The sequence below is a fragment of the Hemicordylus capensis genome, chromosome 10 (assembly GCF_027244095.1).
Source record: "Hemicordylus capensis ecotype Gifberg chromosome 10, rHemCap1.1.pri, whole genome shotgun sequence".
NCBI classification, from domain to species: Eukaryota; Metazoa; Chordata; class Lepidosauria; order Squamata; family Cordylidae; genus Hemicordylus; species Hemicordylus capensis.
In genome coordinates this window covers 24,778,959-24,804,250 of record NC_069666.1, presented here as the reverse complement: position 1 = coordinate 24,804,250, position 25,292 = coordinate 24,778,959, and the positions used below count along the sequence as shown (strand labels likewise).

General features: G+C 45.1%; 1 protein-coding gene across 7 annotated transcripts in view; it reads left to right on the top strand.

Moving 5' to 3' along the window:
• THSD4 (thrombospondin type 1 domain containing 4) overlaps nucleotides 1–25,292 on the top strand; it is a 435,377-nt gene that overhangs the window by 337,228 nt on the left and 72,857 nt on the right. For all 7 annotated transcript variants that reach the window (XM_053271987.1, XM_053271990.1, XM_053271988.1 and 4 more), the window contains one exon: nucleotides 10,135–10,339. In XM_053271987.1, the coding sequence (XP_053127962.1) occupies nucleotides 10,135–10,339 (205 nt within the window). The remainder of the gene's footprint in view (nucleotides 1–10,134; nucleotides 10,340–25,292) is intronic.

Below are 25,292 nucleotides of genomic sequence, written 5' to 3'. Positions count from 1 at the left end.
TCCTTCTGTTTTTGTTATTTTCCCTCTGTTCATGCAGCACACTTGTCTAGTCCAAACCCCATTGCTATATCGCTACTGAATATACAGACAGTGTTTAGCAGTGATTTGATTTCTGACTGGGACTTTCCATACAACTTCAGATTGTCCATGTACAGCAGATGGTTGATTTTACTGGGTTTTAGATGTTTGGTATCCGAGGCCTGTTTTGTTTAGTATTTGTGAAAGTGGGGTCATGGCGATTACAAACAACAGAGGGGATAGTGAGTCCCCTTGGAAAATGCCTCTTCTAATGCTAACCTGTCCAAGTGTCTCGCCATTGATTGTTAACTGTGTACTCCACATGCTCATTGCTTTTTTTATAAATATCTGAATGTTTTTGCTGACACCAGTTGTTTCTAAACATTTTAGTATCCAAGTGTGAGGCAATGAATCGAAGGCTTTCTTGTAGTCAATCCATGCAACATTTAGATTGGTTTTTTTTCTCTTGCAATTTTCTAAAACTCCTTTTGTCAATCAGCAGCTGGTCTTTTGTGCCTCTGGTGTTTGGGCAATTTCCTTTCTGTTCAACTGGAAGCTGTTTGTTAGTTAATAAGTGTTGCATCACTTCATCTGCTATTATTCCAGTTAATAATTAAAACATGGTTGGCAGGCAGGTTATCGGTCTATAATTACTTGGAACTGCACCTTTTGCTGGGTCTTTCATGATGAGATGAGTTTTCCCAGTTGTTGGCCATTGTTCAATAGCACCTCCTTGCAAAATGTGATTGAACTGTTTTGACAGTTGTTTATGAAGGCTTGTTAGGTGTTTAAGCCAAAAGCCATGCAGTTCATCATCGCCTGGAGCAGTCCAATTTTTAATTTTCTTTGCTCTTTCACTTATTAATTCTGGTGTTATTATTAGATCTTGCATTTGTTGGTTACATTTTTTTGATCTCTTTCATCCAGCCTGCTTTTTTTATTATAATCTATTGGATTGTCCCATAATTTCCCCCAGAATTGCACTGTTTCTTCTTTATTTGGTGTTTCTGTGTTCCTTGCAGTTTCTCCTTCTATGCTTTGGTAGAAACATGGTAGAAAGATGTTTGGTAGAAACATCTCTGATTCGACTGGAATTGGAGATTCTGCCTGTGTTGTGTAATTCTGGCTTCATATCTGCTAATCTTCTTTGACACTGCTGTTATTTGCTGCTTTATTATTTCCAGGACTTCTCTAATTTTCCTTGAATCTAGGTGGTATTTTTGGATCAGATACTGTTTGGTGTTTTCATTCTTCAGCTTCTTGTCTTTCATATCTTTCCATTTACTAGCATCTGATCTAAGCCTGGAGATTTTATTTTCTAATCTAATCTTCCATTTAGGTGATGTACTGCTTTCTTTTTTGACAGGTCCACTGATCTTATATTCGAGCTCTTGTGTTGTTATTGTTGCTGCACTGTACATTAGTTGGTTTGTTTCTTGCAAATTCTTGGTTGTTATTTCTGCAAGTGCAGCATTGACATCTTTTAATACCTGAGTGAGTTGTTTTTTGGGAACTGTTTTTAGAGCTGGAAGTCGAACCCTGGTGGTTGTTTGGTTCATGTGCTCAGTTATTTTTTGCTTTAGTTCTTGTTGCTTTTCTGTTAAACGGCATTCGGGTTTTTGAGGTGAAGGCAAAGGGGAGGTTGCCTGGTTTTGATTTTGAAACAGTTCAGCAACAGTGGTATCCTCTATTTCCAACACCTCCTCCACCTGCACCTGAGCAACTGCTTCAGTTGGTAGTAATTCTTCTTCCATATCTTGAGCCTGTGTTGCTCTTTGCAGTTCTTCCAGCTCAACTCCTGTGAATACTTTATTTCTTATTATGAATCTTCTCTGGTCTGCTAGCCTTTGTTCTGTTATTTCTGTGTCTGGATGCTTCTCTTTCCAAATTTGGTACATTCTTTTTAAATAACCTCTTCTAGTTGGACTAGACTTGTAATAGCAGATCATTATTTCCTTGTTGGCATTTTTTGTATTTTTTTCCGGTTAAGCGACGTTTCTTCCAGTAACTTTGCTGTCTTCAGCCCTGGTTGCTCAACTGAAGATCCTGAGTCCTGTTGCCCACTTGCCACCAGATGTCCAGGGACTCCAGCACCTGGCGCGGTCCTTGTTGACCTGAGCAACGACCAATCTGGTATAGATTTATTAAAGTTACATCTCACCATATTGTTGATGGGAGAGGCACTCTTTGTCTGGCTCCTCTGGTGAGACCTGTCCAGTATGGTTGGACCTCTGGCATAGCTCTCACCTTCCTCAGAGCACACAAACCCCACAACCACGCCAAGGTAGTGCCTCACTGGGGGATTATTATTATTATTTCTTGTTTACACAGTCAGACAGGTGTTATTGACTGGTTTGTTTTATCCAGACATCGAGTCCTTCCCAACGACCTGGGATGGCTGAATTTTATTGTCACTTGTTATAGATATTGTCGCAGAATATAGGCTGTTCCCAGTAAAGCTGCTTTTTGTAATTGGCTGATGGTGATTTCTGTGGCCCCTATGGTGTTGAGGTGCTCTTCAAGGTCTTTTGGAACTGCACCCAGGGCGCCAATTACCACTGGGATTATTTTGGTATTATTATTATTATTATTATTATTATTATTATTATTATTATTATTATCTTAAATTCGATTTCTATACTGCCCTTCCAAAAATGGCTCAGGGCAGTTTACACAGAGAAATAATAAATAAATAAAACGGGTCCCTGTCCCTAAATGGCTCACAATCTAAAAAGCAGCATTTAGAGGATCTTATTGCCTGGATAAGAGTCACCATTGCCATCTCTGTGGCTGCAACCTGGTACCCCTGCATGATGCAGAAACCCATTTCCTTCTGAGAACGCCCTCACCCACAAAGCATTTGAACCAAACTGATTGGAATGTGCACACCTCTCCTTGCAAGGAAAGAGCTGTTTACATGGGGGAACGTTCAAAAGTGGTAGTCCCCACTGCTAGTCCAAAATGATACCGTTCATTATACCACCCAATCCCTCCCCATGTACCAGTCCAGCCTGAGAAGCTGTGTATTAAATATTTTTGAAGCAGGTTCTCAACTTTGGGCTCCTAGAGTGAAAGGCCATTGTGGCTGGAGATGATGGAGGTGTAGTCCTGCAACATCTGGGAAACCAAGGTTGAGAGCCTGTGTGCTAAGACTTTGTAAGCAAATTCTTTTCCTTTGTTGTCTTGTCATCTTTTCTTGGCCTGCATCCTTTCCCTCTTCCTGTTGTTAATTTCTATTTTCCTTTCTAATAATCTGGTCACAGTGTATACAGATGAAACAAAGAGTAAAAACCAGACCCCATGGAAAAACTCTCTGCCTTCCATTCCTAACTCATTTTCCCTCTTGGTGGATCAACACTTTTCTTCCTGGTTACCGAACATTCCAGAGCTCTGAGCAGTGTCAAGCAGTTGCCTTTAAAACAAACACAGCAACCTGCCAGAAAAGAAGACTTTCTTCTTCACTCCTAAAATTATTTTGGCTTAAGGCCCGAGAACAGTAATATTCAGTTTGGCCCAATGGCAGGTGTTTGGTCCAAAATGCCACAATTCATCAGCATTATAAATACATGCTTCATGTTATTCAAAGGAGGAGAGCCTCAGTACCCCAGCAGCATGTAGAGGCTTACTGTCTACCTAGGTCTGGTGGAGGAGTACTGATTCCCAGTAGGATCCAGAAGCCACTTGTCTTGTGCAGAAAATGGGGGCAGCTCCCATTGATTCTGTGGGTGTAGCATCACAATGTTACGGTTTGCTGCATGTTTTGCAGGGTTGGCTGTTGGAGATGTGACTCCATAGGCACTAACCCTGAACTGATAACTAGTCGTCTCAATAACTAGTTGTCTATTGGTGACTAGGGTCAAAAGGAGTAGAGCATGCATGCTCAACTTTGGCCCTCCTGCAGATGTGTTGACCTATAATTCCCATAATCTCTGGCTATTTCCACTGTGGCCGGGGATTATGGGAGTTGTAGTTCATAAACAGCTGGGGGGGGCTACATTGAGCGGGCCTGGCGTAGAGGCGGAGAGTATCGGACTGCCCCCTTGTTCTTGCTTATTTCTTGTACCTCTGCTTTAATTCTCTTCTGGACTGATACTCTTAGGACACTCCCTTCTTCTCTCTGTTGCTTCTTCCTCCTTTCACTTCTTCCCCTTTCCCCATAAGCTAGCTAGTCCAGGGTACAGGCATTCAATCTAAGTTTGTAATGTCTTCGAATAAACCTCTACTTGTGTTAGATCTTAAGCAGTTGTCTCCAAATCTCCTCTCTGAGCTCTGTAGTCATCAAACTGGGTTTCTCTGCTAAATAAGGAGGCGATTCTCACGACTGCCAAAAAGCAGGCTAAGGGAGCCGAGCCCCTTTTTGGCAATCATGTGCTGCAACGGGAGCCGTGCGGCTTCTGGCAGCAAACCTCGCTAATTCCCCCTCCCCTTAGCCAAGGTTAACGGAGCGAGCACTCCATTAACCTCAGCATTTTGCTTGTGTGTTGCCACAGTGTGCAGCGACACACGAGTAGACCCCTGACTGGGAGGCTGCAAGCAGCCTCCTGGGCTCGGGGGCCTCTCCAAAACGTTCCACACACTCGCGTGGGGCATCCTGGAACATCCGGGGGCCACACAGCCCCTGATCCCCGCAGGCTCCGCAGGCTCCTCATCTGCGGGGAGAGCGGGCTAAGCCCACTCTCTCCACTAACCCCCTCATGGCAAGTCTCACTGATCGTGAGACTCACCTCAAGGAGTCGATGCAAACTCTCCCCTACATTGGATACCAGCTGGAATGACAGAGTTGTAAGGGACCTTGGAGATCACTTATTCTACCCTCTGCTTACTACAGGAATCTGCTCCAGCATCCCTGATAGGTGGCCATCCAGGCTCTGTTGAAAACGTTCAGTTAAGGAGAGCCCACCACTGCATGAGGCAGATTCTTTCACTATCAAACAACAATTCTCCCAGATGCCTCACCTAGATCTGCTTCCTTGTAACTAACTCATTGGTTCTAGTCGTGCCCTCAGGAGCAACAGAGAAAGACACAAGTTTTGTAGATTGCCTCATGAGCCTTCATGACATGTTATGTTCCACTCAAAAATGAGGCAAAATGAATTCTTCTCTGACTTGGACGTTAATCATTCCTTCTCCCTCAATCCTGTCCACAAATAAACCTGCTTACCCTGCTGGTGTGGTAGTGGCAATAGCAGAGAAACAGGGGTCCGTTTTTCCTTCTCTTCCTATCATAAACGGCAGCAAACTGATCTTCAGCTTTTTGCCCACCTTTTTGCACCCAAAGAGGAGAGAGTTGCAGAGTTGCTTATTAACAATTATTTGACATGAATACAAACTATAGTGAAGAAGAGGGTTTGCAGGTAAATCATCAAAAGACCAAAATAATGGCTTTTGCAAAAACAAAAACAACCCAAAAGAGAAGGTCATCATGAGATTGAGCAGGGTAAGGGGTTTAAATATTTGTGCTTCTGGTAATAGATAGGCACAAGGTTCTGGTTACAAGCTTTATGTAGTAGATAGGCACTAAGGATGTGCGAGCCAGCTGTTTGGCTGGTTCAGTTTGAATTTGGACTAGATTCAAATTGACCTGGCATGGTCCAGCTTTGGGTTTAGCCAAACAGGGTCCAGTCTGGTTTGGTGCTGGGGTGGTGGTGGTGGTGGTGATGATGAGAGAAAGGGGCCTCCGTGCTGTTAGTGGAGGTGATGAGGTGGCGGCAGAGACATCAAAGGTGGTGGGGGTTGCAGCAGGGGCTCCTCCAAGCCCCCTGCCGACTTCCTGAATGACAACCCAGGCTGGCCGAGGCTGTCATTGAGGAGGCTGACAGAGGCTTGGAGGCGCCCCTGCCACTGCTGCCCCCCACCACATCCGATGTCTCTGCCACTGCCTCCGCTGAAGTTATGGAGGCCCCTTTCTCTTGCCTCCAACCCAGCATCTTTAGGATAGGGATTAGAGGTGCCCCCTTTATTTGTAAAGGGGAATTCTCAAGGATCCCCCTTTTTACAGGTATCCCCTAACTGGCCTGCGAATCAGAACCAGGGCTGAGCCAGTTTGAACTGGGGCTGACTGTACCAGGCTGACTCGATTCAAACTGCAGTTCGAATTGAACCAGCTTGCACATCCCTAATAGGTGCATGCATAAATAAATAAATAAATAAATAAACATGATTCAGTCATATAAATAAAAAAATATGATTCAGTCTTATCAAGGAGTGCACCTGCTATTCAGAAATATAATAATGTTAATGGAGGGCAATTTGTTCCAGCAGCTCTTAAACTATTTGAGTTCAGAGTTATTTCCCAAATGTTATACGGGGTACAACTTGGAACTTACAGTAATTATAGTCGAATTAAAACAGATCAAAAGAAATTCTTAAGTGTGATAAACAGATGGCAAAAGCGGAACCTCTAATTCTTTTTAACGGTTGGTGACTGGTATGTGTAAAATTGAGACTCAGATGTGGATCTATTTATGTAATTATTGGCTTAAAGTTTAGCTTGACTTGGGGGAAAACTATACATTCGAAAAACCCATTGGTTTGGATTTTTCATTTCAGGTTCATGTAGGTACAGAGAAGTCGAAATCATATCACAGATTCCTGAGCACTGTAAGAATTGGCATCAGCATCGGGGGAGTAGGTTGGCTAATTGCTTTACATCTCTTGTAACTCCATCACATGGGAGAGCATTTGCACTAGCAAGATCTGATGCCTCAGCAGTTTGGGAAGGAAGATATGCTAAAATTCCCTACAGAGAATGAAAATGCCCCCGTGGTGCTGATGTAGTTGAATCTACTGAGCATATGTTTCTGTACTGCCAATTATATCAAGTTTCACCAAGAGAGCTCTAAGAGGAAAGTTTCCTGGAAGTTGGGATGCATTTTATATAACTTGGTTGCTGTCTGGTCATAATAATGAACTAACATACAAAGTTGCGCAGTTTTGTGCTATAATTTGTAGAATTCGTCATCGGATGAATTAAGAATTGCTCCCCATTGTTCTTATGCTGCTTTATTATACATACATATTTATGTATAATTATGTAGCAGAAATTCCCAGGGTTCTGAGACAGAGATTGACACCACAGGTGAGAGAAAGCAGATTTATTTATTTGCCGGCAAATGGACCCAGTGGAATAATTTCCAAAGGCTGAGACCCTGGTCACACTGCGGCCTCACCTTTTATACACATAATTTACATATAGTGGGTACAATTCTCATTGGTAAGCATCACTTAATCGTCATCTTAACAATTCTACCAATCAGACAATTTCTCTACTAAACTATAACTTAAGCATTTCCCCCCCTCCTTCTCCCTGCATATCACTACAACTATTTCACTCCCTACAGTTGTGGCCTTGAGCAAGTGTCTACCAGCAGTTTGTTATCTACAGATAGCAAGGGGCCCCCTGCCTGCATACCAAAGTGGACAGGAGTTTATTATGCTGCCGGCAAGTTGCAATTAGAGCAGCTTGGTTTATGCAGACCTTCTTTAACCATTTCTTGACCATAAAACTGTCTCAATTATGTATTGCGACTTTGTGTAAAGATGTCTTAATCCAAGGATGATGTTAATATTGGATACAGACTGCAATAAAGAGTCAAACTATTCATTAGTAAGTTTTCATTCTATAAAGCAGAGGGAAGTGATCTTGGCTCTCCGGCTGATGTTGAACTGCAGCTCCCATCATTGCCAGCCACAGGTTGGGGATGATGGGAGTTGTAGTTCAACAACAACTGGAGGGCCAAGATCACTTATATCTGCTATAAAGTATTCTAAATCTGGACTAATGATGTATGTGTGTGTAATTTATTGTCACAGTCTAAGAGAGTTTGATTCTATCCTGCTGTTTTATGTTTGCTTTGAGTGACTATTTTTTTTAGGATTGGCTCCATTTTGAAAAACGTTATTATACTATATTTTGTGTATTTCTATACTGCCCAATATACACATCTCTGGGCAGTTTACACACTAAAACCAATTTAAAACAACCACTGAAAATAAAACATCAAAATGATTAAAATAATTTCAAATTTCAATATAAACTTTAAAACTTAACTAAAAGACCTGATTAAAAAGGTACATTTTCAGCTGTTTTTTAAAAGCTGGGGAGGCTCTGATTTTATTTGAGAGTGTGTTCTAGAGTCCTGGGGCAGCCCTAGAGAAGGCCCAATCCCAAGTTGCTACCAAACACGCTGGTGGCAACTGTAACGGGACCTCCCCCAGTGATCTTAATAAGCAGTGGGGTTCATGAAGAAGAAGGCATTCTCTTAAATACACTGGACCCACCGAAGCCGTTCAGCGCTTTATAAACAGGATTTGGAGTTCAAAAAGTTGAGTTCCAAATGCATTGGAGTATTCTCTCTCTCTACAGGAAAACATTTAGGAGTTTCTCTAAGACAACTGAAGGTTTTTCAGAGGGTTTCTGCACATTCCTATCACAGGCTTTTGACATGCGGTGGAAGGAAGCAAGAATCACTCTAATTTCCACCTCCTACCACAGCCAGGGCCACCCTCTCGCTCTGGGGGCTCAGATCTCCAAGGGATGAAAGGCTGATCATTTCTGAAGAGCCATTAAGAATGTCTTCATTTTATGGATTTGACTGATGGTGTACTTAGGAGGTGGTCTTTGGCTAATCGTGGAAGTTGTTCCATACACATTGCAGCAGAGGAAACCTTCTTGGCACAGAAGGGCCAAAGCTACTTTGGATTTTCTAGGTCAATGCCAGCACTTGAATTTTGCCCAGAATAAACTAAATAAATACCAAGAGGCAATAAACTGGAATGAGCCATAATGTTTTTCTATGCCTCCCCACCCCCACTGTGTGTGCACATGCGTGCGATTTAAAGTAGATTACTTCTAAGAAGTCAAATCATTTACTTTGGGAATGATGGAAAACAGATCTGGAATTTTTTTCTGCATGTTTGGAGGTTTATGCAGGTCTATACATGTTTGGAGGTTTATGCAGGTATGCAAATTTTTTCTGCATGTTTGGAGGTTTATGCAGGTCTTCTGTATGTTTGGAGGTTTATGCAGGACTACAAATATATACCACTCCTGCTGCCCCCATATGGCATGTGCAGAAAGCTGTGGATAGGTTTTCTGCACATCACCGGAAGGGCTTGAAAATAGTGGTAGGCCATACTTTGTTCCATTTGTAGTGTTCTGCATGCCTATGGGGGCCCAGCTTGCCAGTGGTGGTCATGTGACCATTTATCCCCAGCCTCTTCTATCTTGGTTCTATTGAACCTGAAAAGAGCTCAGGATGGATACAGCTCAGGCTTCATGGACTATCACGTCATTTTCATGTGTGCTTTATAAAAGGATACATAGGATGCTGCCTTCTACTCAGGGGCGTAACTATAATAGGGCAAGGGGAGACAGTTGTCTGGGGGCCCACTGCCTTGGGGGGGCCCCGGAGGCAAGTCACATGACTGACTCCCCCAGCCGCGCACCCGCCTGGGCTTCCTTGAGTTGTATTCATCCTCCGAAACTGATATGAGTGTTAAGACCTGGAGCTACCAGAACAGTGTGTCTTTCTCCAGTACCATTAAATGACTTGTATCTTGAGCTGAGCTTCAGTGAGGGGGTGGCATTTTAATATCTTGTCTCTGGACCCACTCCAACCTTGCTACTCCCTTGCTTCTACTGAGTCAAACCAATGGTCCACCTAGCTCAGTATTGTCCACACCAGGGCTGTACAATTTCAGCCCTCTTGCAGATGTTGGACTACAACTCCCATCATCCCTCATTATTGGCCAGTGTGGCTGGGGCTGATGGGAGCTGTAGTCCCAAAACAGCAGGAGGGCCAAAGTTGTGCAGTCCTGGTCTACACTGACTGGTAGCAGCTCTCCAAGGCTTCAGGCAGGAATCTTTCCCAGCCCTATCTGGAGATGTTGCTAGGGAGCAAACCTGCAATCTTCTGCATGCAAAATGTGTTTCCTACCACTGAGCTAAGGAAGGAACCATAATTTTCTTGGGAACCATAATTTTCAATTTACTGTGCTGGAGGCTGGAGTGTCTAGACCAGTGAGACATATGACCCATCCATTGTTTTTGTTGCTTTCCTAAAATTAAATGATGCCACATTCAGTTTGTGTTAAATGGTATTTCTTTCCACACAGAGTATTGGCTGCGATGACTACCTTGGTTCAGACAAGGTGGTGGACAAATGTGGAATATGCGGAGGGGACAACACAGCTTGCAAAGTCATCTCTGGAGTCTTCAAGCACACCCTGACCAACCTCGGTTACCACAAAATCGTGGAAATCCCAGAGGGTGCCACAAAAATCAACATTACAGAAATGTCCAAGAGCAACAACTACTTAGGTAAGTGTGTCTCATGCCAAAGCAAACTTACCGACCAGAGTTCAAGTGAAGTAGCACACATGTAGGGTGTGTTTCCCTCTCCAAAACTGAAAACAAATTACAAGCTCTGGGTGGCACTTTGAAAAGCAGGGTTCTTTTGTGACAACTCCAACCTCACAAGAGTCAGCCATAATGTGGCATATTGGAATGGAGAGAGGATGAGGACTGAGGCCACTGTTTGTGCCCTGAACCTGTGAGCATTTGGCCGAAAGCTCTGTGAGTGTTATCAGTGACCCTGCCTTTTTGGAAAGTATCTACACACACACACACACACACACACACGGTGGGAGTGTGTGCCTTCCCACTCTGTTTTTGGTGCAGTGAATGTGTGGAAATTTCTTGAGAGTCTTTGAAAGTGAAAGTACAGTTGCAAGTTTGGGTTCCGAACATGTTCACTCCGGTTATATCTGCTTTCAGAAATCACGTCAGTCAGAAATACGGATGTGGTCGCACTCTGAAAACTGACTCTCATCCGCTGATCACAGGTTGTGACTAGCAGAAGTAAGCTCACCTTGATGGTGTAAGGAGTAGTAGGCAAAGTGTTTGGTCAGGGGCTGGATTGAACTGCAGCAGTGAGAACATTTGGTGTTCGGAAGGAGATTGATCTGGTGAATTGGCAGGCCTGACAGTTTGAAAAGGAACCATATGGCGGCAGACTTTGAAAACCTTCACCTTTGGGGTTGGCACAGACAAAGCAGTTAGAACTCTAGGGATTAGGTTGGGCCTGGGAAAGCGGAGGCATGTCCTCTTCCCACACATGCCAACGGCCAGTGCTACTTTTAAAAAGAAGAAATGTTACTCTTTTTCTGCAGCATTCCTTCCCTGAAATATCACAGCATAGTCACATCAGTGCTAACTTTGTGTTTAAAAACACACACACAAAACACCCTCCACAACAAGATATAAATACCCTTTTAGAATTTGTTCTTACTTACATAAGAACAAGCCTTACATAAGAACATCTAGTCCAGCCATCCTGCTTCAAACAGTGGCCCACCAGATGCAAGGGGTGTGCATGGAACCGGCTGGCCCAGTTCGGTTTGAGTCTGAACCGGACTCAAACTCGACTGGGACAGTTTGGTCCAGCATCTCCTCGAACCCTCCCAGCTCGGTTCGGTTGTGTGTGTGGGGAGGTAGGGTTTACAAACATTTTTGGTAAAAAAATAAAAATAATTTTTTTTAACCTTAGTCCCCCTTGGGGGAGTTCCTGGAGGTGGCAGGGGTGTGTGTGTCTGTGGAGGTCCCCCCTCCCCTGGTGGCTCTCTTTATGGCCCCCTCCAGGCAATTCGGCTGGCTCTTTGGCCAGTTTTTGGCCTTCTCCCCTCGGCACGGTGGTCATTTTGGAGGCTGCACGCCTGTGCAATTGACCTCTAAAATGGCCACCGCGCCGAGGAGAGAATGCTGAAAATCGGCTGAAGAGCTGGCTGGAGGGGGCCATAAAGAGAGCCATTGGGGGGGAACCTCCGGAGACCCCCCGCCATCTCCAGGAACTCCCCCGAGGGGGAGTAAGGTTATAGCTACGTGTAGCCTTGCCTCATAAGGAAGGTGCTCCAGGCCCCTGATCATCTTGGTTGCCCTCTTGGGCAACCTTTCCAGTTCTATAATGTACTTCTTAAGATATGGTGACCAGAACTGCACGCAGTACTCTCAATGTGGCCGCACCATGAGGCGCTCCACACAAGTAGTGTGAAACTCCAAGAGGAGGTCTGCGGCGATAGTGGGTTTGACCCACTTTCCCCACAGACAATCACTTACCTGTCACTGGGTGAGTGGATCGCCCAACCAGACGGGCGGCGGCTCTCCTGCGGGCCACCCGTGCCTCACCCCACCCTGCCTGGCAGCTCTGGGGGTCAGGTGAAGGAGAGCACTGCTGCCCTGCCCCCCGGAGCCCCAGTAATGCACCATGCGAGTGTGCAGTGCATTCCTTGGATTCCACCTCCCCTCCCTCTCCCCCCCCCCCTTCAGTGTGCCCACTGTGGCTGCAAGCAGCCACAGCTGACACACGAGCGTAAAAATGGGGTTAACGGAAAGAAAGGACAGATTGACCCCTCGTAGCAAACAAGACAATTTGGGGGTGGGAAATCCTAACAAAAGAGTGGGGGTAGGGGAACAGCTTCCCACTTTTGGTGGCCATTGTGAGAGCATGTTAATCCTGTGAGGATTCCCCTTTACTGGTTAAGGGGCAGGGGGGTTTCCGTAGGCCTAGAGGGGGTGGGAGGGGAGTCAATAGTACTCACAAACAGGATAGGCAGTGGCTGGGGGGGTGATGGCTCCCCCACCCCCCACTTCCACTAATGCTTCATCAGTAGTGGGCCTTGCAGCCAGGACTACTAAGGGGGAGGCTGGGGGGAAGCTGCCCCCCAATCTTTTTTGTGAGTACTACTGAGTCCCATCCCACCACCCCCTAGGGCCAGGGAAGCCCCCACCCCCACCCCTTTACTGGTAAAGGGGAATTCTCCCCGTTACAAGTAGACCACCGAACTGGTCCGAAACGGTCCGTTCGCACCGAGGCCAGTCTGGTTTGAACTCAGACTGGCCAAGTCAGCTCACACATCCCTAGTAGCAGCAGCAGCTCTTGAAACACTGTTGCTCTTCCTGGAAAGCAATTTTTTAACTCTCAGAATGCACCAGAAACTACATTACATTATGATATAGCATCTAGGGCTGTGCATCGAGTTGAGTTGATCATTGAATCTTTTTCAATGCAAGTTGTATTGGCCAATTTTGTATCGGATCAGATCCATGATAGTGAGGACTGATTCAATCCAATTGAATCCGATTCCATCCAATCCAATGCAAGGTTGTCTGAGGGACCTAAATCCACCCAAAGGGTGGAACAGGATAACAATCCAAATAATTCAGTGAGATTTGCCTCTGCACATGGCATTGTCTAACACATTTTGCAGGTGGTTCTCTGTGTCTAAGAGCAATGGTTGATCAGACTGAGCGAGCGCCATGGAGCCCATCCAATTAATGCTTCATCAGCTGTAAACAGACCATAAAATTATGATACAGGGACATTCCCGCACCTCACACCAGACATGAAATCCATCCCCCAGTCTGGCCAAACATAGTGTGTTTTCCATAGTTGGTATTGAGTTCTCTCTCTCTTTTGTTGTTGTTCATCATCTTTGAGAGTTCCCCCCCTCAATTCTGATATTGAAAAAATATATTTAAACAATATATTTGGATATATTATGCTGCATAACTTTGGATATAGCAGGTTAACATTGGGGCTGTAATAGTTTATATACATAATATTATTTCTGTGTTTATATTCTTTTGCTGCCTTATACTTCATCAAATAAATGCCAGGCAGTTCACAACAGTTAAAACAAAATTAGATGAGAATATTAAGAACAATTAATAACACACCCAAAATAACAGTGCAGCAGTAAAACAGTAGAAACCTCATACAACAGCATAAATCAGTTAAACTGACACTTGGGCAAATACAAAGAAGTGTTAGCTTAGAAACTCCAGTTTCTCTGGGGAAATCATTCCAGAAAGTGCTCACCTCCACAGGAATAGTCCTTCCTCCAGCTACCACCCACCTAACATCTGACACCAGGGCCCAGCCTTCTCTGAACTCTGATGAGATCTCCTCTAGGGAAGAGGTGATTTAGCCGTAGCACCAACCAAGACCCCATGGTGACCAGAAACCTCAAGGGGCTTGCCCCTCACATAGCTATTTCTCTTGAGATCTTAGGGCATCTCCACATAATGCCATTGGAACCTTTGGCCCTGCTCTAGTGTTCTTTTTAACAGAGATTCCCAGGTGTTTTTGACTACAACTCCCATAATCCCCAAGCCAAAGTAATTGCAGCTGGGGATTCTGGGCATTGTAGTCAACAATATCTGGTAATCCCTGTTAGAAGGAACACTGCCCTAGACCTCCTTCAGCTACCCCACAGGACTCCAAAATAAGTTTCAGTGCTGAATCAAGGCTGAGGCCCATCACCAGCTGAGGAGCACCTTCCTGACTGCCGAAGGCATATTTCCCATATTTCTCCTCCTTGGGAGAGAAGGAGGAGGAAGCAAGCCCCTATTCAGCTCCTGGATTGGGACCGACAAAATCTCTCACTTAAACCTTGACCTCCAAACCAGACCCACCTCCCAAACTGTGCACAATCCACTTGTAGAACTTGATGATTCATACATTTTATGTTTAAAATATTGCCATATTATTATTATTATTATTTTATTTTATTTTTACATTTATATCCCGCTCTTCCTCCAAGGAGCCCAGAGCGGTGTACTACATACTTGAGTTTCTCTTTCACAACAACCCTGTGAAGTAGGTTAGGCTGAGAGAGAAGTGACTGGCCCAGAGTCACCCAGCTAGTTTCATGTCTGAATGGGGATTTGAACTCGGGTCTCCCTGGTCCTAGTCTAGCACTCTAACCACTACACCATGCTGGCTCTCTAATATGTATCTAATAGGCTTTGGGGTTGTTTTAGATTTGGTACCCTTTGATTGTGTTATAGGAATTTGGTGGTTAGGGATCATTCCCAGACATTTTCTTGGTCCTGCTTTGCCTCCCATAGGGACCCTTGAGACAGTGCCCCCTTATACGTCATCAGACACACACACACACACACAGTGGCTGGTAATATTCCCAAGAGAGGCTCTTGAAGCTCCTGATTCCCTTATAATGAACATCCTCTTTTAAAGAGGAGAGATTTCTCTTTTCTTCCTATCAACCATCTGACCAAGAATCTGAGTGTAAATTTGACAGCTCTTCCAGAGTTGAGGTTTTAGGCAGTTATCAAGTGGGAGCCAGGAGATCAGGCCTGGGGCCAGAGCCATGATCAGGAAGGACTCTCATCGCCTAAGCAAAATCTTAACCTGACCCAGATGCTTTTATAATCCTACCCTCGTGAGGAAAACCCAGGGGCGGAGTTATAATTGGGTAAAGAGGTTCAAAGAACTCAAGCCGCCCAGCTCTTGAGTGCTGCCTGTCTTGCCCCTCCCTAGAACGAAGAATACACCCAGCCCACTTCATTGTCAGCTGGGAAATGACCTCAGCAGGGCTGTGCTGGTCCTTCCAGCTGCTGGCCACACACCCCACATGTGATGTCATATGCAGGGGAGTGGCTGGTGCACTTGAGGGGCCACTGGGGAGAGGGGTGAACAGGAGCCCCCTCTCCCCTAGCTATGCTTTGTGGGAATCCAATGACCAACTTTTTGTGGGCAGAGTTACTCCAGTATCTGGAAACTGTCACAGCCTAGGATGCTCCAACCAGTGACTCACTCCAGCTTTACCCAGAGCCCATGGTTCCCGGTTCTGGCTTTGGCAGTTCCTGGCAAGAAAGTACTATATGCATGCAAAACTTGCTCCAGAAAAGCTTTGGTTCATGTATCAAGATGATTAAAAGTTGCACTTCATCATGCATTTAACCTTGTGTCATTTCCTCCCCGCCTCCCCCCACTCCTTCTTCCCACCTCTTGAAATATTCTAGTGTTGCTAGCTAAAATAAGGGTGGGGGAAGCAAAAAAGAAAAACGGCTGGAGTCTTCCATTGTTTTTTAGGGTTAGAAGAAGAAAGCAAGTATGTGTGCTCAGGGTGTGTTGAAGCAAAGTGTTGTCTTTCTCCCTGGTGAGAGGAGGACCTGCGATTAGCTGATTAGCTGGAAAACTTGAGTGAGCTTCAGAGATCTTTCCCTGCTTCTTGCCAGCGCCTAATCTGCTACTCACAGCCGTTCTGCATTCTGCTCAGCCTCTCATTCATAGTGAAGTACTAGTCCATGAGGCTGTTAAAGTGTTATAAAGGACAGGCTTTCATTGCAGATGTGTGCTATGATTTCGTTGGCGTGCCTATGAAAGTGGATGTTGTTGCATCAGCTGGTTTTGGTTTCTTTGGATGAACTGGGCAGAGTTTTTCTTGGAGTATGGGATTTTAGGGAGCTCACCAGTATAAAATGGAGATGAGGAAGTGGAGAAGAAGCAGAAGAAATAGAGGGAAATGGGGAAAGAAGACAAGGAAAGCCCAGGTGTTCAAATGCTAGATAATTCAGTACAGGGCATGCCTCTTCAACACTTCATCTGAGAAACAGCTACTGTATAAAGATAAATTTATTCATTTCCATTACAGTCTGCCCTTCTTCCTTCACGGAGCTCAAAATGGCTCCCATGGGGTTTCCAGGTGGAAACCTGGAATCCAGACGCCGACCAGACTTTGACTGTCTAGTTGAGTTGACTGTCTAGTTGACTGGTGATAAACATTTGCCCTGAGACCAACTTCAATCCTAGATAGGCCTTGGGCCTGATCCAGCCCAAGGCCTATAAGCTTTTCCTATGTTCTTTTGTCCATCTAGTCCAGTGTTGTCCATTTTTGATGGCTGGCAACTCTTCAGTCTCTCAGGCTCTGAGACTCTTTCCAGTCACCTGCTGCCTGATCCTGGGGGTGTCAAGGACCTGGCCTGAGACCTTCAATATGCAAAACATATGCTTCAACACTGAACTATGGCCTTTCCCTTTATGCTCAGACCCTTCCTCAAGCACACTGGAACTGATGAGCTGAGTGTATTCAATCCGGCCCCGTGTCCATCATGTGGCTGTGGATAAATTGGATCCCAGGTCTTGTAATATCAACATTCTGAGCGAACCCCTTTCACATCTCATGAGAAGAAACTTGCATATCTTGATCAGAGATATCCCTTCATCACCCCTTTTCAGTAGTTACAAGGAAGGGAAGACTCAGACATTAAGCCAAGCCTATCTTCCATGATCACTGGCTCCTGGAGACTGGTATAAGACCTTGCCACCAAAGGCATAGGCCTGGTAGAATATGTGCATCCCCCACCCCCTTAGCAGGTGGAAAAGGTGGAAGAGCTAGCTACAAAAGGGGTGTTGCTGGCAAACTAGAAGAAGACATCTAAAAAGCACTCCTAGCTACAGCCCTCACTTACCTGTGAGCACACAAAAACAGATCTTATTTTTAAGGGGAGTGCCACCATATCCAGTCTATCACCGGCCTAAGACACTGGTTCAGGACATAAAAACAGCCCTGCTGGTCTAGATCAGGCCCAAGACCTCTCTAGTCCAGCATCCCTGCTGTTTCCCACCAGGTGCCTCTGAGAAGCCCACAGGCAAGAGCTGAGGGCACACCCTCTCTGCTGCTGATGCTCTCCTGCAACTGGTATTGAGAGGCATCTTGCCTCTGAGGCTGGAGGTGGCCTATAGCCCTCAGACTAATAGCCATTGATAGACTTGTCCTCCATGGATTTATCTAAGCCCCTTCTAAAGCTATCCAAGCTAGTGGCCATCACCACATCCTGTGGCAAAGAATTCCATAGATTAATTATATACTGCATGAAAAAGTGCTTCCTTTTGTCAGTCCTAAATTTCCCGGCCTTCAGTTTCATGGAGACCTCAAGTTCCACCCCGAAATCTAATGGAAATGCAAGATAAAGTACAGCAACGTCAACCTATTGATGACACTGTACACCAAATCCCTGGATATAGCCAGTAACCCCCACCCCACCTCCTTGTTTGATACAACTTAGATTCCATTCAAACTGGTTATTAAAACATCTGTAACCTTCTTTCATTCTCCTGTGGCATCTAATAATGCTAGGCTGGTTGATGTTAGTTTAAGCCGATCACTGCTTCAGCTTTTGTTTCTAACCTAGAAAATGGCAGTTTTATTATCACTGTCTGAGAATTCCACAGTTTATTGCCACAGAGGGGGGGAAAACACTAATGAAAACATACCGTAGGCGTTACCGCTTGTGCATAGGCAAACTTCACTCATTTCAGCATCGACATGATTGTGTTTCAGCCTTTTCTACAGAAGACAAAGCAACCAGGCAGATAATAGAGTTCAAACTCCCCAAATGAAATCTGAGCTGTACAACTAACATTGACTCAAACTCTGACAAAAGATTACCCCACATTTGTTTTGATTTAAAGAGGCCCGGAGTCTGCAGATAATCCGTCTTGATATTTATGCATAAATAGTGGTATGAAAGCAATGTTATGAAAGTGGAAGCAGACTGCATCTATCGGACCTTTATATGAATGCTATTAACCTAGCTTTTGTGCTCCGTACAGAGTCAGGTGCCAAGGTTGTAGTCCAGTTCAGACACTCAGTGGCCCATATGCCATGTTCAGTTTCCCATGTGCTTCGGGAAATACAAGCACATGGCAGGCATACAATAGGCAGGCATGTTTTTGACTGTTCCGGATTCTGCTGGGCTCTATTTGTGGCTTCTGCAATTTCTGTGATCATGAAAGACTTTTTCATGATGTTGCCAGAGGTGGCCTGTTCATGGGGCAGAGTGAGGCAGTTGCATAAGGTGGAAAATTGTTGGGCCACTGCCATCAAAGAAATTATTTTGGACTGATCTTATACCGAGTCAGAGCATTGGTCCATCTAGCTCAGTATTGTCTGCACTGCCTGGCAGCGACTTTCCAAGATTACAGGCAGGAGTCTCATTCAGATCTACCTGGAGATGCTGCCAGGGACTGAACCTAGGACCTTCTACATAGGGATGTGCGAACAGGTTCAAATTCGAACCAGTTCGGTTCGAAGGTTCGAACTCAGACCAAACAGGGCATTCCTATGGCAACGCCAGTCCCGGTCCAAACCAAACAGGGAGGAAAGCATATATTATTACGGTTTTGCTCCCACCGCACTGCTAACCCTGGGTTATGAAAATGCCAGACTCAAAATAAGGGAAAGAATTTATGATATGGAGCAGCAAATTGATCAGGGCTCCATTCCAGTTGGTGTCTTTTGGGGCACTCAAATTCTGAACTTTACCCCCGCCAACTATTTAAACCAATCCCAAAGTACCGCAGAGCCTTGACATTGACCCTATGCAATACCTTGTGCATAGCTGTGTTGGAAGGGAGATATTAAAGAATTCCATATGGAGAGCGTATTTGCCCCTGTGGCTCTGGTGAGATTTAAACGACAGCTCATGTACTCTTGTACTGTCACTATTACCCTGATATTCGATATAAGCACATCTCTTCAGATATTCGCTCATATCCAGGCTGTACCTGATTCCTTTTACCTAAATTTCCTCTTGGCAGATCAGAATGACTCTAGATCAGGCCTGCTCAACTTAGGCCCCCCAGCTGTTTTTGGACTACAACTCCCATAATTCCCAGCCACTGTAGCCAATAGCCAGGGATTATGGGAGTTGTAGGCCAACATCTGCAGGAGGGCCGAAGTTGAGCAGGCCTGCTCTGTGGCTAAGTTCTGCCTTATAGCTAGCAAAATTCATTTAGATCTTATTAAGAACTAAATATTCTATGAGATTTAGCACCACTCTGTATTAATTACATTATTTTGCTGTTTTGCTACCTTTATACTTAGTGTCATTCTGTTATTAGTGTTGACTAACTTTTATAAATAGTTTTATGTTCATAGTTTTAACTTCTAGTTTCTTCTACTTATTATACTAAGTAATTTTATAGAGACTTTTTATTATTATGCAGGAGCAGATTGTTTGAACCGTTTCTGTCTATTTTGCTGTTGTACTGGTCAAAGACCGAAATAAAGGCTATGACTAACCAAACAGAGCCTGGTTCAGTTCAAACTGATTTGAAGGCTCAAGCCTCCATTTTAGGTGCTGGTGGCCATTTTGTGACACTGTGTCACTTGATGTGATTTCCTGAGCTCCTGCTCCCCTGATTGGCCAGATGTGTCTGGCTCTCTGGTCGGCTTTGCAGTGCTGCCAGACAATCCTGGAGAACTGGTACCCTATTGGCCCTGGGGGAGGGCAAGGGTGGGGCTCCCAAAGAATGGAGATTCAACTTCTACTTAAAGGCAGCCCCTGGTCTTGCAAAATCACTCTTTGCTGAGGTGAGAGAGAGCTGCTCCTTTTGGGGCTGTGGTTTGTGGACAGCCCCCCTCGCCTCAGAGATCTCTCCACCCTCACCTGGGCTGCACTCCTCCTCCTCCTCCATCCGGTTGCTTCCATCTCCCTCACCCTCTTGGTCACTCCTCCATCCCTTTACTCCATCCCCTTCACCGCTCTTGGTCGCAGCTGCAACATTTCTGTCACTTATTGGCCAAGCTGTAGCCCCCTATTCCCAGAGAACTCCTCACCCAAGCCCCACTCCTGCTCCTCCCCACAGGAGGAGGAGCAGCAGCAGCAGTAGCAGCAGCAGCAGCAGCAGCAGCAGCAGCAGCAATGGTTGACTGGGCCTTTCCTTGCTAACAGGTCTTGTACATCTTAACAGGTCTTGTTCATCTTCTTTCCTCATCTGATTCACACAACGGCAGCCTCCATCTCCTGAGGGGGCTCTTTCCTCCCTCACAACCCCTCTCTTCGCAGACCCCTGCCCACTCTCCTTTTATTTATATAGATTCCTCTCCTCTACAATCAAGAACATCTTCTGACCAATAACAGTTGCATTCCAACTGACCTTAACCATTACAGGTTCCTCCTCCCTATCTGCATATGGAATCCCCACTGCCCAATCAGGTGCTTCTGCTTGAGAACTCTTGCAAGAGCTGCCACACATGGGATTAGCCATGGGTATGCCTTAGAGCATTATATATATAGATTTTACTAGTGCATTCTGCCCCTTAAAAAGTGTTGCCAGGACAGTTCACAAAAGCTATAGAAACACCAAGATAATAACAACACCATTAAAAAAAAATCTACCTAAAATAAATAGCAACTTTTATTTGTTTCAGATCTTATCCTGTCCTTCCTTTAAGGAGTTCAAGACACCATGCACAGTTCTCCTTTCACAGTTTATCTTCGCCGCAACCCTGTGTTAGACTGATGGATAGACTGATGGATAGAGCCTGGTCCAAAGTTATCCCAGGAGCTTCTTGGCCGAGACCCCAGATCTCCCTAATTTTAAGTAACATGTTGACTCCAGAACCGAGGAGATTTCGGCCACTGGGCAGGCTCCGAACTGGGCCCTTCCTCGCTCCACCTAGCCATGACATGGAGCAGCTGGTCTACTCAGCCCGTGGCTTGATGTCATTCCAGCAGGGTTGCAAACCTAATCACTTTTCTGTTTGCCCCTCCATCCAGTTGAGTTGGAAACCCTGAGCCAAGGAGAGAGGGATGGCCTGGGTGGTGGAAAAGGGGACGATCTGAAAATAAATGGTGGTGAAGGCCCTGTTCTGAAGGAGAGGAATCACATGGGCAGATCTTCTGGGGGCGGCCAGTTTATGCATTAATTCTTCTCTTTCACATGTCTGCATTTATTGTAACTGCTCTGCGTGAGGCAATTTTGACCACTTGAACAGGAACTGTGTTACATTGTGGTGTCTAAATCTCATCAAAAATGTGAGAAAATTGGCTTTATGCTTGAAGATTATCAACTGTCAGCACCATGTCTTTAAACAGAAATACCCTTTAGTAGCAGATAAGTTATGTTCCTTCTTGGCAGCCAAATGCTGGGGAAGATCCTAAAGACATTAAAGTTTATTAGACCAAGATTTATGTCTCTTTTGTCCATCTTTATCCACACTGAGAACAAGCTAAGAATGAGTCTGCTCAGTGGGGTTGATTTTGTTTTTATAACCCATCTATAAAAGACAGATTTATCATTTTATATTCAGGATCCAAGAAGATGAAGTCCTGAATTATTTCTCTCATCTGGGCCATTGTGTAATGAAAGTTCTGCATTGATAAAGATACTGCCTGCTATGAACATGTGATCTGTATTACAGAGAACTCTAGAAACAAATTAACTCCATTAGAATTACCCATTTCTGTAACATGACCAGACTTCCCTCAACAGTAAATTAAAGGAAGCAGTGAATTGTAGGTACATTTGTTGGTTCTATGCAGACCTTAATCTGAATGCATGGAAGTCAGGACAGTGCATGAATCTTGCTGCCCCAGTCCACATTAACTGTTGTGGCTTCTTGCAAAGAATCCTGAGAGTTGTTTAGTGAGGGTGGTGGGGATTTTCTGTCGTATCTATGTTCCAAGCACATAACTGCTGTTCTCAGGGTTCTCTGGGTAGAGGGAATCTTTGTAGTGTAGACTGACCACATGTCTTCTCCAGTAATGTCAGAACTCTAAATGCTATCCTATTAGCCCCATTGACGCATAAGGGGAAACCAGAGTTGAAGGGGCCTGAGGTTGAATTTCTAGTATGTCCAGATACGTGCAGCCGCAGTTTGGACACAAAAGCGACCTGAGCATTCTTTCCCCAAACTCCAATTTGAACCTTCAGTTTGTAGTGAGTTTTCCGCTCCCACTTGAGGTTTGAAGGAGTCAGTGTTATGTCTAAATGCTGAACTGCAGTCCCACTGAGCTCAAACCAGAGTTGAGGGAGGAAGCTCCTCCAGCTGTGTTTGTCATTCCAGAAGGAAGCCCACCCAGCCGGTTCCCTCTCCTCTCTGCAGTCTCCCTGACTGCAGTTGAGGTCCTACCGGTTACATCTGAATGTGTAGAGGTAACGATGCTTGGATGGGTGGGCAAAAAGCAAGAATTATTGTTCTAGACCTGATGATTGTGAAGGTTGATTATTCTGTCCACAGGATCCTGTGATTGGCCAAGCCAGCAAGTACAGGTCCATTGGATCCGCGGTTCCCCATTATATGGCCATAATCTCAAAGGCTGGAGTCCATGTCTTAATTAATAATAAGGCTCTGTGTCAACAGATGTCTTAGCCTGAAAGTTATGTACCCTGTCTGTTTCCAGGGACAATTAAAAAAATTGTTACAATGAAGAAATGATGGAGCGCAATTCCTCTGACCCCTCTCTTCTGTAATTTCAAAAGGAGATGGAATGAGGTCTGGGGACCTCATTAATGACACAACTTGGTTAATTTGAATGCTAAATCCCTCTTTGGCTCTGTCCAGTATTACTGTGGAACTTCCCATTCTCCAGAGAAATGCTTTAATCCTCCTTTTGAATTTTGTTAAGCTTTTCACCTGAATTGTGTAATAAGGCAAGAAGACGGATTTCAGATCCAGGGAGGCTTTTAAAAAACAACATGCTGCAGGAAAAGTAATATTGCATTTTATGGATGAAGACTTCAGTTAAATAAATCCCTTGGTTAGCTGGTTAATGGCTTGATTACAGATTAAAAATAGAGCTCCATTTAATTGGATTTGGCCATTTGGCTTCTCCATCTTCTGCCACTGGGGCCTGACTCTTTTCTGTCCTGCCTGACTCATTTTCTTACAGCCTCCTCCTGGAGGAACGTAGGGAATAAACCCATGTCTGAGCCTCCGGTGAATAGTGCCTCACATGACATGTGGCCAATTGAACCAACTGGGGAACCTAGCATGCATCGAACTGTCTGCTTTGCTACCTTCTTGTGTGCCAAAGTGAAACTACCTGCCTTGCACATCACTGTGCCTTAAACTTTGTCTGCTTTTTGTCCAAGCCCTGGACACTAATTGCTACTCGGGCAGAGCTAAGCAAAAGGGGATTTTTTTGTACTCCAGGTGACTGTTGTAGACAAAGCCCAGAAAGCTCTTGAGCTTTTGGGGAATAAGGAGCTCTACAATCTCTGAGCTTTCCGGATGAGGCAATGGGGACCTCCCCAGTCTGATCAGCCTAGTGCTTATGCAGCTTTTCTGCAGTCTCTCTTAGCTATCCCCCAGTCAATGTTTTCCTGATGATTTCAGTTTAGGCGGAGGCCAAAATCCTTTCCTCTCAGAAGCCTAAGTGGTGTTAAAAGCAATTGCTCTAATTATTGTTCCAGACCAGGTGACTGTGAAGGTTGATCCTTCTGTCCACGGGGTCCTGTGACTGGCCAAGCCAGCAAGTCAGAAGCAATGTCCTCTGTTTTCCATATGACAGACAGAGGGAATATCTCCAGGAGCAGGCCTGGCACCAGCATTGCTGGCAGTCTTTCCATGGCTTCAGGCCTTTGCCTGGAGATGCTGCCAGGGAGTGAACCTGGGAGCTTCTGCATGCAAAACAGATGCTCGACAACTGTGGCCCCATTCCAATTCTAGGAACATAAGAAGCTGCCTTATACTGAGTCAGGCCATTGGCCCATTTAGCTAGTAGTGTCTACCCAGACTGGCTGCCGCTTCTCCAGGGTTGCAGGCAGGAATCTCTCTCAGCCCTGTCTTGGAGATGCTGCCAGGGAGGGAACTTGGAACCTTCGACATGCAAGCATGCAGATGCTCTTCTCAGAGGGCCCCATCTTCTATCATCCAGTGCTCACACATGTAGTCTCCCATTGAAATGCAAACCAAGGCAGACTCTGCTTTGCAAAGAGGACAATTCATGCTTGCTACCACAAAACCAGCTCTCCTTATAATCAATGGTGCTCACATATAGTTACTCATCCAAATGCAAATCAGGGTGAACCCTGCTCATCAAAGGGGACAATTCATGCTAACCACCACAACATCAGCTCTCCTTCCCTAGAACAGAGGAAGCTGCCTTGTACCAAGTCCATCTAGCTCAGTATTGTCCACACTGACTGGCAGCGGCTCTCCAAGGATTCAGGAAGGAGTCGCTCCAGCCCTACCTGGAGATGCTGCCAGGGAGTGAACTTGGGACCTTCTGCATGTAAGCAGGTGCTCTGTTACTGAGCTATGGCTGCATCCCTTAAGGGGGATCTCTTACAGGAGACAGTGCTCACATGCACGACAAATTTGAATATGACAAATATTTATATACCACTTTTCAACAAAGGTTCCCAAAGTGGTTTAGATAGATATATAGATAGATGAAGGCTCCCTGTCCCCAAAGGGCTCACAGTCTAAAAAGAGAGAGAGAACATAACATAATAAAAGAAGCAGCAACAGCCACTGGAGGGATGCTGTGCTGGAGTTGGATAGGGCCAGTTGCTCTCTCCCTGTGAAATAAAGAGAATCGCCACTTTTGGTGCCTCTTTGCTCTGTGAGTAGGGAAGTAGTAGCAGTGGTACTATACTGTTAGCAAGCAAGGTGGATCCTGCTTAGCAGAGGGGATGATCCGTGCTTGCTACTGCAGCTCCCCGCCCCATAAGACCTAC